The 13,391-nt window shown below is 36.1% G+C and overlaps 2 protein-coding genes across 7 annotated transcripts in view; one reads left to right on the forward strand and one right to left on the reverse strand.

Moving 5' to 3' along the window:
• The window catches only part of SUPT3H (SPT3 homolog, SAGA and STAGA complex component), a 212,735-nt gene that overhangs the window by 169,166 nt on the left and 30,178 nt on the right, over window positions 1–13,391 (reverse strand). The gene's annotated exons all lie outside the window — the stretch shown is intronic.
• Window positions 1–13,391, forward strand: part of RUNX2 (runt related transcription factor 2) — a 227,234-nt gene that overhangs the window by 2,712 nt on the left and 211,131 nt on the right. The window contains exon 2 of one of the 2 annotated variants that reach the window (XM_027886589.1): window positions 554–673. In XM_027886589.1, coding sequence (XP_027742390.1) covers window positions 616–673 — 58 coding nt within the window. In that variant the 5' untranslated portion in view covers window positions 554–615. Of the gene's footprint in view, window positions 1–553; window positions 674–13,391 lie in introns of those variants that run through there. The other variant, XM_027886588.1, reaches the window with a different exon arrangement.

A 13,391-nucleotide genomic window follows, 5' to 3' on the forward strand; every position in this document is an offset into this window, starting at 1 on the left:
ACAAAAAAAAAAAAAAAAAAAAAAAAAAAAAAAAAAAAAAAAAAAAAAAAAAAAAAAAAAAAGGAGAGAGAGAAAGAAAAAGCCACAGTGTAGGCAGTCCTACTTGGGAGTCTTCTGATGTCACAGCCACATGACTCGCTCGCTCCAGTAACAGTGCTTGCAAAAAAAAGGAGTTTTAAAGCTTTTGCTTTTTTGGATTGTGTGAATGCTTCATTCGCCTCACAAACAACCACAGAACCACAAGTGCGGTGCAAACTTTCTCCAGGAGGACAGCAAAGAAGACTCTGGTTTTTAAATGGTTAATCTCCGCAGGTCACTACCAGCCACTGAGACCAACAGAGTCAGTAAGTGCTCTCTAACCACAGTCTATGCAGTAATAGTAGGTCCTTCAAATATTTGCTCATTCTCTTTTTTTTTTGTTTTGTTTCCTTGCTTTTCACATGTTACCAGTGCTACACAATTTTTTGACAGGGAAAAAACCAACTCTAGAGTCTATGCAATCCAGGGACACAGTAAAACTAAAACAAGGTTTGGCTATGGTTTGTGTTTTCAGTTTGAGGATCCAAGAAGTATTTACACCAGGAGGTGAAAGCTCCGCGTGAACCGACAGGGACTATGGCATCAAACAGCCTGTTCAGCTCAGTGACACCATGTCAGCAAAACTTCTTCTGGGGTAAGTGCTGCAGTATTTGAGCTTCTGTTTGCCCTTGTCGGGAGTTTTCTTTGAACAATGCTGGTTACAGTTATCTAAGCTAAGAAATGCTGAATGGGATGCTAGTGTTAAAACAGTATACCTGGTTGTTGGGGCTTTCGGGGGGGTAATAACTGTAAATAACTTGTGCAGATTTAAGAACAAATTTGTTCCTTAGCAAAGCTGACAAGCTGAGCAAAGGGAAGTCGGTGGCTTAGTCCTTAGTGTTTGACAGCAGGTGTGTGCTCAGCTGTCACCAGGGTCAAGGTGTAACTGCACAAATCTGGAAGGGTCTGATGGCATCTGGTGAAATGTTTAATATTATCTTAGGGCAAATGATAAAGTACTTAGTGAGCTAATCAACAACAGCACAGAGAATCTCATTAAGAACTCTGGTAACACTTTCAGATGTTTCCACCATGGTTGGTTAATGAAAGATACTGTAAAAGACTTAGATCACAGGAGTTCAGACTGCTTGTTCTCTAAACTGGATGAAAATGAGTACTGTGTAGCATATGGCAGCCTATCCTACCCAAAATTGCCCTTTCATTGTTCCAGACATCTGATTTTTAAGCATATATCTCAGATGAAGTTATCAGTGCAAATCTGCAGTTCTCTAGTCCTTAGTTGCCCTCATTTCACAGCAAAGCTTGTTTGATAATATATTCAATTGTAAAAGCAAATTCTTCTCATTGCACTTATTATGAACAAGGCAAAACATTCATGCATGAAAATATTAAGCTATGAAATAAAAAAAATACATGATCTAACATGCTGGTGAATTTTAAGTTTAATTGAAAGTGGGATTTTAAAAACTCTGTAGAAGAGCACTGCCAAATATTTACTTCAATATTCTGAACTGTGAACACAGATTTCTTTAAGAAATCATATATGTATACTGAGGTAATTATTTGTATGCACTGTACATAGAAATGCTCATAAAAATCATAAATACACTATAAAATTGCACCTCTATCATTGCTTACTTTGAAAAGTTTCTTTATCTCAGATACAGACTTAGAATCAGTAGAGAGCACCTCACTCACAAATATGAAACAGAACCGAACATGACTTTAAGTGATTTATCTGCAAGTAAAATGAAGTTATATTTTAAAGCACATTGGCAAATGCTTTATTCTGGTCACTCTTGATGAGCTGCAAGAAGAATAGTCACAACATTTTTTCAAAGCATCTTTTACTGAGGCAGATCAGGAAGTCTAACTGAAAACTCTAAAAGCTCTAGAAAAAAAAAAAAAAAAAGTGAAAACTTACAAGATTTTCTTAATGGTGTCCATCATGTTGAAATTATATTGGGACCGTAGCTACACCTATTTCTTTTCCTCCCTTGCCCCCCCCTTCTAAGAAAAACAACAATGCCAGAACCATTTTCAGTTATGCATCCCCATTATTGTAATGAGCTGGTGACTGGGGTTCCTTTCACCCCTCCTACTTCACACGCTTTGACTGGTTCCCAGTTAAGCACATGAATAAGCCCTAAGACGGTGTGTAGGAACAGGAATGAAGAAAAGCTTCTTCCAGGAGGAAGACCCATCTAGTATATGATCTATAGATATCAGAAGAGATACCATGACCCGTGGCTGGTCAGGCAGCTGTAATACCCTGAACATTGAGCTGAAATGCAAACACAAACCCGGTAAAGCAGCTTTCCTACCCAAACTGGTGTCTTAACGAAGCACAGCAGAAGCGTAGCCAGACCACATTATCCCAGTGTTTACAACAGGAAATACAGTTTACATGTATAGGGACTTTCTTTTGCTTTTACTTCCAAAAGAGATTAGAAGAAATTTAGTTGGCTAAAATTATCAAAACATGGAGTCTGACTGTTTAATTCACCTAATTCTGATAATTCCTAAAGCGAGTGGGAAGTACTGTGATACTGTGATTAATACTTGCCCCAAACCTCACTAAATAGGGCTGGGTAACCAAATTTCACTTTGGACACAAACAATAGATGCAAGGGACTACAAAATCTCATCAGTTCTATCAATGTGTAAGCAATATATCTTGAGCTTAAGCCAACATTTTTAAAAACCCACTCTTACAAAAAGGGAGACAGAGTTTATTTTTATAAGAAGAAAAGCCAGAAGACCCAAGTTACTCATGAATTTGCTGTTCAGTGATACAGTAGCACGTCAGAACACACAATCTGTTCTTCCTTTCTGTACTCTCTACATCTCCTTCTGCTCCCACGTCCTCCTTATTCCTTTCAGGACTTTTGAATTCAATTGTTTCTCATCAAGAATTAACTGATGAAACAAGTCGTAATAGGGCAGGAAAACAGCGCAATGATTAACCCGCACGGCTGCTAATCTTTGCCATTAACCAAATTCCTGAAGATTTTTATTCCACTTATTTTTATCTGTGTGGTTTTGACTTCATATGAAAGGAAAAAAACAAGAGGAGCAAAGAGGAAGGATCCTTTCCTATTCATGTGAACATACCTATTCCTCTCCAGTTTAGTCCATTTGCATTAACTAGATACTGTGTTTCACTTCCAATTTTTCCTTGTGTCAGTTATACCCAGGCTTTGACTGCACCAAGCCTATATAAACCTTCTCAAGCTTTTTTTGAAAAGTGAATTCATTTCAACCAGCAAAGGCTATTGTATTCAATCCATAGAGTTTGAAGGGGGGGAAAACTGTTCAAACTAAACACTAAGAAAAATAAAACAAACAAACAAAAAAAACCCAGCCAATTTATTATAAACTTTGGGAAACATCATTTACACAAAGTATTTCAGAGTGAAATCTTTTTGAAATGCCTCCAACAACTGTTACAATTTTAAAAAGAAAAAAGGCATTTTCACTTCTATTCTGTTGAATAGGAGGATTTCTCCAAAGAAAGGAAATCAGATGCCAATTTGGCTGATAATTCAAACAGTTATTTAACACGTAATTTCTGGATGCTGATCCCAACAGAGAGACACAGTAAACCTAAACTCTTCAAGTTAACAACAAAAAAAATTATCCTGCTTATATTAAAATACTCCTCAATATCTTCTTCTTTATTTATCAAAAAACCCCAACCCTTTTGTACATCTCAATTCTCAACTGCCTTATTATTTGGTAAGGACTCTTAGGGGGATTTTATTTTAATTAAGATATTGATAAGAGAGAAACAAACCTATTTTGATTATCTGTGTACAGAAAGCAGAAATTTTCTCTATGTTCTGTCTCTGTTTAACATATCCATATTATTGTGAATGCTACACAAAATCTCAGGAATCACTGTGCTTTGCATAAAATATAATTTAAAATACAAGGATTTTAAAAAAATAAGGGTGAAAACTATGCCATAATGGCTATTCTCACGTGCACCAAGAAAGCGGCAGCATCGCACTGAGGCTTTTGGTACGTGAGAGCCCCAAGCCCTGCAGAACTGCACTGCACCACTCACAGGCTTCTTGGGCAGCAAAATGCACTGATCTGTTTAATTAACTGTCTCAAATGGACTATTAATAGCCAACATAACTTAAATCAACTACACCGATGTAAAATTTAGCAAGATCAAAATGTTTCAGTTTGTTAGAAGAACACTGAAATATCTGATGGTTAAATAAACTGGGAGAGGGAGGGAAAAAAAAACCTACCTCATTAGGGGCACTAAGATTTTATCAAACATACAGGATTAATCTCTATTGAATAGAACCATTCACAAATCAAAACTTACTCCACTTCAATACTTCCAAGCAGTGCTAATCAATTACAACCTTTTCTAGTTATTCAAAATCCATGTGCTTTTAATTTTATTCACTGGTGGTCTAAAATATAATATTCAGGCCAAGCTAAGTCATTTTGTATTGCAACTTTGCTTTTTTTCAATAAATATTCATCTAGAGGTTTTCTTAGAGAGAACTGCTCATATGAAGACTGTGGTAATATTTTTATACTGTACCTCCTTGTTGAAGCAAAAGGTTAGGGGTTACCTAAATACCTCAACTGTATATACAAAAAAAGGAAAAGGTAAGTATTCACATGAAAAATCCAAAGGGACTATATTATTTATTTTTGCATTTCCTATGATTAATGATGCACCAGTGCATACTTGAAAACTGAAGTCAAAATAGGGTAACACCTCAAATTCCTTTACAAACTGTACAAATATCAAACTTCCATGCTGTATTAACTACTCTACCAGAAATATTTAAAGGCTCTGCCACCCCACATTAAGAGTATAACAATAACACTGAAATTCCTCTCAAGCTGTGTGATTTCTTGGTCATGGTCAGGCTTATATTAATCTTAAAGCTGCACCTTATACCTTTACTTTTCCCGGTTGCTTTTCAGCAGAGAGCCACACTTTATGAATAACAAGAAGCTCAGAGCAGTCTTAAGTAAATAACAAACATCTAATAATGCATCCATTTAAGCGAAAAGGGAGAAATAAAGCAGCAAATAACGCTTGCAAAAGATGCTAATTAGGCAGTGCAGACAGTTCAGGAGAGCCACATAATAACTGTGTTTAAGGACTGTCACACATCGTGGCAGACACCCATGCACGGGCAACGTGAATAACAACTAAGAAGAAACACTTGCTAAAACTCTGAGTGCAAGATGCTGAAAATGCAAGCAAAATTTGGCGTTATTTTGTACTCGAGTCCAGCACGCTGCAGTGGAAATGAAAGCACAGAGGGAAGGCAGGAATTATCCCGTGCTGGCCAGGCTGCAAAGGTGCTGAGCACCAGCGTTTCTCCTGCCTGGCTGTGACAGGAGCCAAGGGCAGCTGTCAGTGCTGGGCACCTCCCGAAAAATCAGACCATCAGCATGTTTTCTATGTACCCAATAAAAATCAACATTGTGCGCTGTATGTGGAGGAGTTGGTTCTGAAAACTCATTAAATACACTCCATTAATAAGAATTACAATAAATTGCCATGTTTAATATGCCCTAGGGTATATAATATTTTAATCAAGGCAGCCTCAAGATAAATAGTGAGTTTAAGATGGTAAAACCTGAAGCATTTTAAGGTCTTGACTTCGGCACTGAGAAAATCCAAGTTTCATACAAGCAGTTAAGAAACTGTAACGGGAAAATATACAACTGTTATTTTCAATATAAATAGTTAATTTGCCTAAATGCAACATTTATTCTGATAAGCATACTCAGAAATAAATTAGTAGACTGAGCTTTATTTCAAAGAGATTTTCCTTGTAAATTTTGCCAGACTTCGGAATTAACCACAGATTTTCATCCAGAGAAAGCAGCACCCACAAAGTGCAGAAAACATCCACCTCCTCCACCACAGAACCCCCCCAAGAACCGACTATGAGTGACAAAATTAATTTTGCTCACATCATGTAAAATAGCTTTAATTTCTATTAGGTATCTTAATTTCAAACTGCCTTCTAAAGTCTTATGGGAAACAGGTTAAGGAGGTCTATCGTCTGCTCTCAGGTGTTTTTGTTTTTAAGTTAATAAAGCTTAAATCTAAGAGCAGGTTTCCTTACATAAACACGCTCCCTTCTACAAATAAATATAAGACCTACCACTTAACATACTGAAAAGCACACCCTAAAGAGAATATTTTAAAGATGAGCACAAAGACAAAATAAACTCGGGTTACTGTATCGTAAAACAGTTTAACACTTCTAATAAAAAAAAAAAAAAAGAGAGAGAGAGAAATCCATTATTCATGCATCTGTTTCCTGTATATATTTTTTATTCTGCTTGTTACCATACTGTGTACTGTTCTAGCCTTCTTCGTGTAGCTATAAATTTCCTATTTCATGTATGAACTTGCCCCAGGAGGGAAAAATCCATAGGTTTTCTCCTGACTCACTTGAACTGCTGAAGTCATTTTAATCAGAGCAATTAGGTTACTTTGCACAACCTACTCCTTATTAAATGTTTTTATTTATAAAAATTAATTTTAGGATAGTAAAAGATTAAAGGGGAAAAGGCTACACTTCTCCTTTAAGTACACAGGGTGCTTTAAAAAGTAAGGTATTTTTGTTTGATATTCACTGTGTTAACAGTTCTCCTTAAGAATATTTTTTCATCTCTAGTAAAGCTACCCTTATTTTTAGAGCAAAGGATAAAAACAGTTTCTTCTGCTGTCTCTTAAAAATGCCATATTCATTAGGGTCAGGCAGTTCTGGAATTAACAATAGTTTTAAGATGTTATAGCTAAAAACCCCAAGGCAAAATTTTTTGGCAGGAATTCATTCAAATATGGTTACTATATTTCTGATACACATAGCTTATTTTATGTATTAGATTTCATCAGAATTGCTAGCATTTCATAATGACTTAAAATTTATTATCATTTTCTTGATTAAGGAAAGTTAAAAGCTGATGACCTTACATACATTTATTTTCCCCTGAATTTATTTGAACAGTAAGTGTGCCAAACCATTGTTTACTTATCCCTCACGGTCAGATATCTTAGATCTAAATCTACTCTGTGGTTTACTAAAACAGAAAGACAGAGCCACTGCCAGTTACATAATGTAATATTGTTCAGAGGGAAAGGATCCAGCCCCGATCACAATGACAATTAACACTCACAAGATGAGTTTTACTCTATATGCACATACACACGTATACATCGATCACCATATGCTGGGAAGTGGCTCTGGGGTAACAAATCGGAGCAAGGTGATGTCACAAGTGTTTAAAAATTGTTAAACTGAATTTCTTAGTCAGATGCATTTAATACATACGACCCTATATATACATGTGAGCAAAAGAAAAGGTTGTTTGGTTTTTTGATAAGGAAAAACAATGTAGATAAATGATTATGCCTAAGTGCATTCACTACCAGATAGTGTTAATCCCTCAGAATACCTGTAATTTGCTTAAGCACAAATCAGAAGCGACAGAGTTAAAAACACATGATATTTTAATGTATCCATGTGTGGTATTAGAACAGGGTATTCTTTCTTTTAAGAAATGTTAATGAGCTGTGTATGTGCAAACACGCACATGTAAACACTTCAAGCCTCTAATTCCTACTAACTTCTACTTCTAAAATTTTGAATTTCAGGTTAAAAAAACCCAAACCAGTAACAGTGTAAATTTAGACGACTTCTCTATTGGTGCAGTATTTTCTACCCTAACACTGAAGTCATAAAGGAGAATGTGCTATTGTGCTCAGATTTGCCAGCAGTACCCAAAGATTATTTACCACTCTTCACATCTAACTCTGCTAATATGCAGTGGAGGAACTTGCCAGGGTCTTGTCTTAGTATTTGGAAAAAAAAAAAAAAAAGTCTATTTCTTGTCCTAATTTTTGTTAAAAATAGAAGTCTATTAATGCTGTTATCGTGTTCCACATAAATTGTGTTAGTGCCAGTAGTGAATTAATAGATGGCAGAAGAATTCCCTTTAAAATACTTGTGATACTTCAGAGAAAGAAGTGTGAAAGTCAGTCTCTTGGTATCTTCTTGCTTCTTCCCATAGTCCCAGGACGAGAAAAACTGCTTTTGTGGACATTAGACTGGCCAAGTTTTAACTCACCTCAACTTTCAAAGTGAAAACACACATTTTAGCCAGAAGAGTCTTATTTGCAGGTCAGCTGGTGTTTTTGACACAGTATATTTCCACTGAAAGGGTTCAAAAAAATAAGGCACACCATACCGGCACTGGAAGAACTGTAATACGAATGCAGCGCTGTTCTGCCAAGGACTGGTATTACTTCACAACTGTATTTTTGTATTAATAATATAATAGATCAGTAACTTAATATAAACACAAATCTTTATGTAGACTCAGCAAGAATAATTTTACATTAATTAAATGGGATTCAACAGAACTTCAGTCATTTTAAGACAGGAGTAACAACAACAACAAAAAAAAATTAAACATTCTGAAGACCACGTCAGAATCTGCTATTTTAGTTTATCATGTCCCCAAACGCTTTTTAGGTGAGCCATAACACTGAACTGCTGTGGTATCTGTGTCCTTGCAGCATTTTCTATGAGTTCCATGAGTAATTTTCACTCAAAAGCATCATCTCTTCATCTGAGAATCCTTCACCTCTAAATAGAAAACTTGCAGGAAAAAAAGTGTCACATTTGCTCTGTAACACTGAGGGGACACATCTGGTCCAGCTTAGTGACTCTTTATTAACAAGAGTTTGATGAACTAATGCTACCAGCTCTTGTATAATACCCAGCATAGGAGCAGCTGTGTGACAGAGCACTTACAGCCTGCACTGTATTTACTTCCTAACACAAGCTGCAAAACTTATTTCCCCCAAGTAAGTCCATCAGTATAAATTCCCATTAGGAGAGTCCATCATCTGCATTTTTCCAATCAGTGGTATCAAAGTTTAACTCTGCAGGGTTTGGGTATTTGTGGAGGAACCAAGCCATAACAATGACTGGTTTATTTAAAACTGACAGCACCAGAAAGCAGCAGCTATTTACTTAGGCGCCGTACCTTAGTGTACACCAGTAAAAATGTTCCCTTTTCCCAAAAGGATTTTCTACATAAAGGGCATTCACTTTGCTTCTTTTCCACCCCTCTTACACCCAACTCTGTATGTTCAAAACTAAGTGCTGTATTTTTCTTGCTATTCAGTATATTTTTATTTTCCCCCTTTCTGATTGAACTGCATAAACAGAAACACTAAAACCAATTCAGAAGTTACACTCTTAATACTGATATTTTATTAAAGAAACCAACATTCAGAAGAAGTCCAGTTATTTGTCAGTAACAAAATAACATCTAGGTAACAAAAATTTAGTTGAGCCTCAAACAGGAACAAAGTTATCTTCTACAGTGCAAATCATTTTCATACTGGAGCAGGAATAGTTTCATTCTAGTGCACCACTGTGCATTGCATATGCAAACACTGAACAACTTTTAATTTTACAGCATTTCAGGAAGAGGACCTAAAATCATGCTCTGTTATTCCATACAGCAATTAATTCAGTCACGACCTCATAATAATTTGGGATTCTAAGCTCATTAAAGTAACATTTTAATATTACCTTTAAGAGCAAAAGCAAAATCTTAATTACAGCTGAGCTACCTAACTGTGCATTAATACATCTTAAAATAAATGAAGACTTGATCTTGCCCAGATAAAAAGATACATTATAATAATGCTCAGGAGGTACAAAACAAAGGCTCGAACGAGTGTAATTTTATTACTTTGAATTATAATATTAATTCACTAACTAATTTCAAGGCACATATGTAGTGCACATGTGTAAAATCTACCCGAGGGAGCCAGCTTACATACACACACACACGAGCTGGAATGTCCCAATTCTGATCAAAGATGTTTGTAGACGGATGTGTGGTTAATTCACTGATCAAATTTTCACAACTGAAAAACATCTTGAGACATATAGTCCTGGTTACCAGCAGTGTGGGCTTTGTACTTTATCATCAGAATTACTCTTCACATTTTAGGGTATAACTCAGAAGCAGTACAACCTTTTTTCACACACTTTTAAAAAAAAAATAAATAAATAAATAAGGAAGAAATAAAGATAGAAAAGGCACTGGTTTTTAGTTCCAGCATTCTTAGAGGGCACAGTAAGACTGAGCGAAATAAATTTAAAATACCCATAGAATCTGCACTCTAATCTTAGTGGCATGTTCTTACAGTAAGCTTGTGCTCCATAAAACCTATATAAAAACGTCAGGAGCCTGGATGCACAGTACATTCACTCAATGTAAGACACAAATCTGCCCTGGAACAATAATATACAGTAGCTCCTCAATGTGAAAGAAAGATTTTAAAATGCACTAAACCTATAAAAACAGTCTACTGTGAGACTTTAGCACTGACTACTGAATCAACCAGATGCATTGAATAAACACTATTTAATAGCTACTAAATTTTTATCAGCTTTGTATAAAATTAGAAGAATTTGAACTACAAATTGTGGAAAGTCTTCTACCATTACATTTAACAATCTCCCTTGCTTACTGAACTGGCCAGATATAGTAAATATACATAATATAATGGCTTTTTTACTTGATCAGATACGCATAAAATAAGAATAGTCTAAACAAACTAATAAAGATACTTACATGGACAACAATTTTACTAGTCTCAACACTGATTTTAATCAAAGATGTCTCTTTCTCTTCTTTACATACCTGGTTGTTATCAATTACTGACGTGTCTTCACCCCTTCTTGTTGCAAAACTTCCTTTAAAACCTAACAGCACACACAGCACAACATTTGAGACCTCTACACTTAAAAATAGTCTTATTTTTCAGTAGCACAGAAAATCTGCAGGTTTTTTTAGGCTGACGATACCTTCACATAGAAACACAGAACGTCTGCAGACAGTAAGAAGCCTTTAGTAAGGCTTTTTGCTGCACCATAATAATCTGATCCAGAAATTCAAGGGTACCTTAAACAACGGGCTACCTGTTCTAGCCATGCTTAGGAATGTGGCCAAATCATTTTTATTGATTTAACCTTTATAGGAATGCTACATATCCTCAGAGCAAAACATTTCTAATGCATTTATAATATGATATACCTCTGAGAAGTTATGAAAAAAAAATATCTTATGACAGATAGGCAAGCCCCCCCCTCCACTATCCTGTTTTTACCTTTTTAGTAATCGATAGGCATTTGCATGTTAGAATATTTTCTGAGTTTGTATGTGTCTGTATTCACAGGATGAAGGTAGAAACTGTAACACTTACACAGGACAAGACTAATATCTGACCTGTCTTTGTTTAGGGAACAAGAACTGGTAACTGATAGCCAAGACTCTAAATACTCCTTTCATTCTAGAGTTACACATCAATCATGTTACCTGCAAACATATCAAGTTAAAACTTCCAGAATTTACAGTCCTTTTTGAATAAACTGAGCAGCATGTTAGTTATATTCAGAGAGCTTACAGAAGGTGGTTTGTGTATCTCACCAGAATCCTTAAAGAAGTATTTCTCAAATTCCCTCTTCATCAGAAATCTATTTCATACCCATTTCTAATCAGTATTTCTTGATGCCAGATCCATATTCTATTATTTTGAAGCTCAGGTTGGAAAAAACAGTGCCTTTTAGTATTTGCTGTTCTATGGAATGTTAGAAACCACACTTGAGCATTACCAGGAGTCACTTGTTTTTCAGAACGAAAACTGTTCCGAGCTGCTCATTATGGTAAATCTCAGTGTAAAGCAGAAGTGAACACAGTGACTGCAGAGTCAGTCAAACAAAAACCAATACATTTATGTTTTAATGAAAATGGTGTGAGAGGTGTTCGGTATGAGGAAAAAAAAAATAAAAAAAGGCAAAACACAACCAGAAACAAACAGAAATAGCTACCAGCATGAAATTCTAGCATGTTAGTCCTCACAACAAAAAGAAGCACAGACAGGCACAGTTTCAGTGGGCAATACACTGTAACACAAGTCATCAAATTTAGGAAGATTTAGTGCTACTGGAGACAGCAAAACATGAAGCAATCCTACAAAGAAAGAAAAAGAAACCAATTCATTAGTGAGATAAGTGCTCATCTACACAAGGTAGAAAAGGTAGGACATCAAAGCCATGAACTGCAATTAACACTTGGCATGTGGACAAAACCTGGACCTGCAAATTCTCACAGACTGGTTTTGTCTTTTCAATAAGAGCTTGGCTTTTGATTATTACATCACTAATGTGACTGCTAAGTTTTACATCACTAATTTTGCTTCTTCATCCACTTTTCCTAAGAAATATTATAAAGATGAATCCATACCCAAATATGCAACAATCTACACACAAAATATCCCTTGACATGAGCCTTACTCTGCTAAACCAGAGGAAACTAAGACCTTAATGTGACCTGCAGCAGTGATTTCTCTAAGGGCAGCCTAGTTCTACCTGCATTCATGGTTCACATGAAGATCAAGTGAGACCAGATAAGTGCTTGCCTTCATGCAAACCCAGTTTGCTTTGTTCTACCACAGCCTGAGAACACTCAACCACTTATCTCACACAGACTGGGGACAATATCCATGAATAAATAACTAGTAACCTACATCAGATCCTATAAAGATCACTGACACATATCAGATTGTACTTACTTGCTTTCAGCTTTAGTACATGTAGAATAACAGTTAATGGAGCAAGAGGAAGACACAACAACTTATAGATTTTTAGAATAAAAAACATCCTTTAGATGATACACATCCCAAAATCTTCATAACTAACAGTCTGGTACCCAAAGCTGTACCTCTCTTCCTTCCACTGGTACATTACAGAACAGAACTGCTGTCACCTGCTATTACAGTGCACCTTAAGGAAGGATTATGTTGATGCTGAAAAGCAGTGGAATATGCTGGAAATGCAAATTTTTACAGACAGCGATGATGGAAAAAGGTCTAGTTTAAATGCAGTTACAGTAATAAAACTACTTATGGTAGCACATTTTTTTTAAAAATAACGTAATAACTACATTTGTACAAGAGGATTTATTAGCACAGTTACCCTGACAAACAATAACATCTTTTGATGCTACAGAAAAGCTGCTGGCATGTGAGAAAGGTCAGATGGTGGAAAACTAACTTCATGCTCTTAACCTGTAAACTCTTTCCTTTCCCAGCTAACGTCCAGGCAGGGGAGATCCATAGCCCTTCCAGGAACTCACATAGGGAACCTTTTGCTCTGTTCTGATGGAACAGAACACGTGCACGTTCACCTTCAGGAGCTCCGGCCTCCGTGGCAGCTCTGAGGGAGTCTGTCTGCACAGGTCTGACACAGAAAAACTGCCTCCAG

The sequence above is a fragment of the Empidonax traillii genome, unplaced genomic scaffold (assembly GCF_003031625.1).
Source record: "Empidonax traillii isolate 1590-97213 ecotype Southwest subspecies unplaced genomic scaffold, ASM303162v1 scaffold190:size869923, whole genome shotgun sequence".
Lineage (NCBI taxonomy): Eukaryota > Metazoa > Chordata > Aves > Passeriformes > Tyrannidae > Empidonax > Empidonax traillii.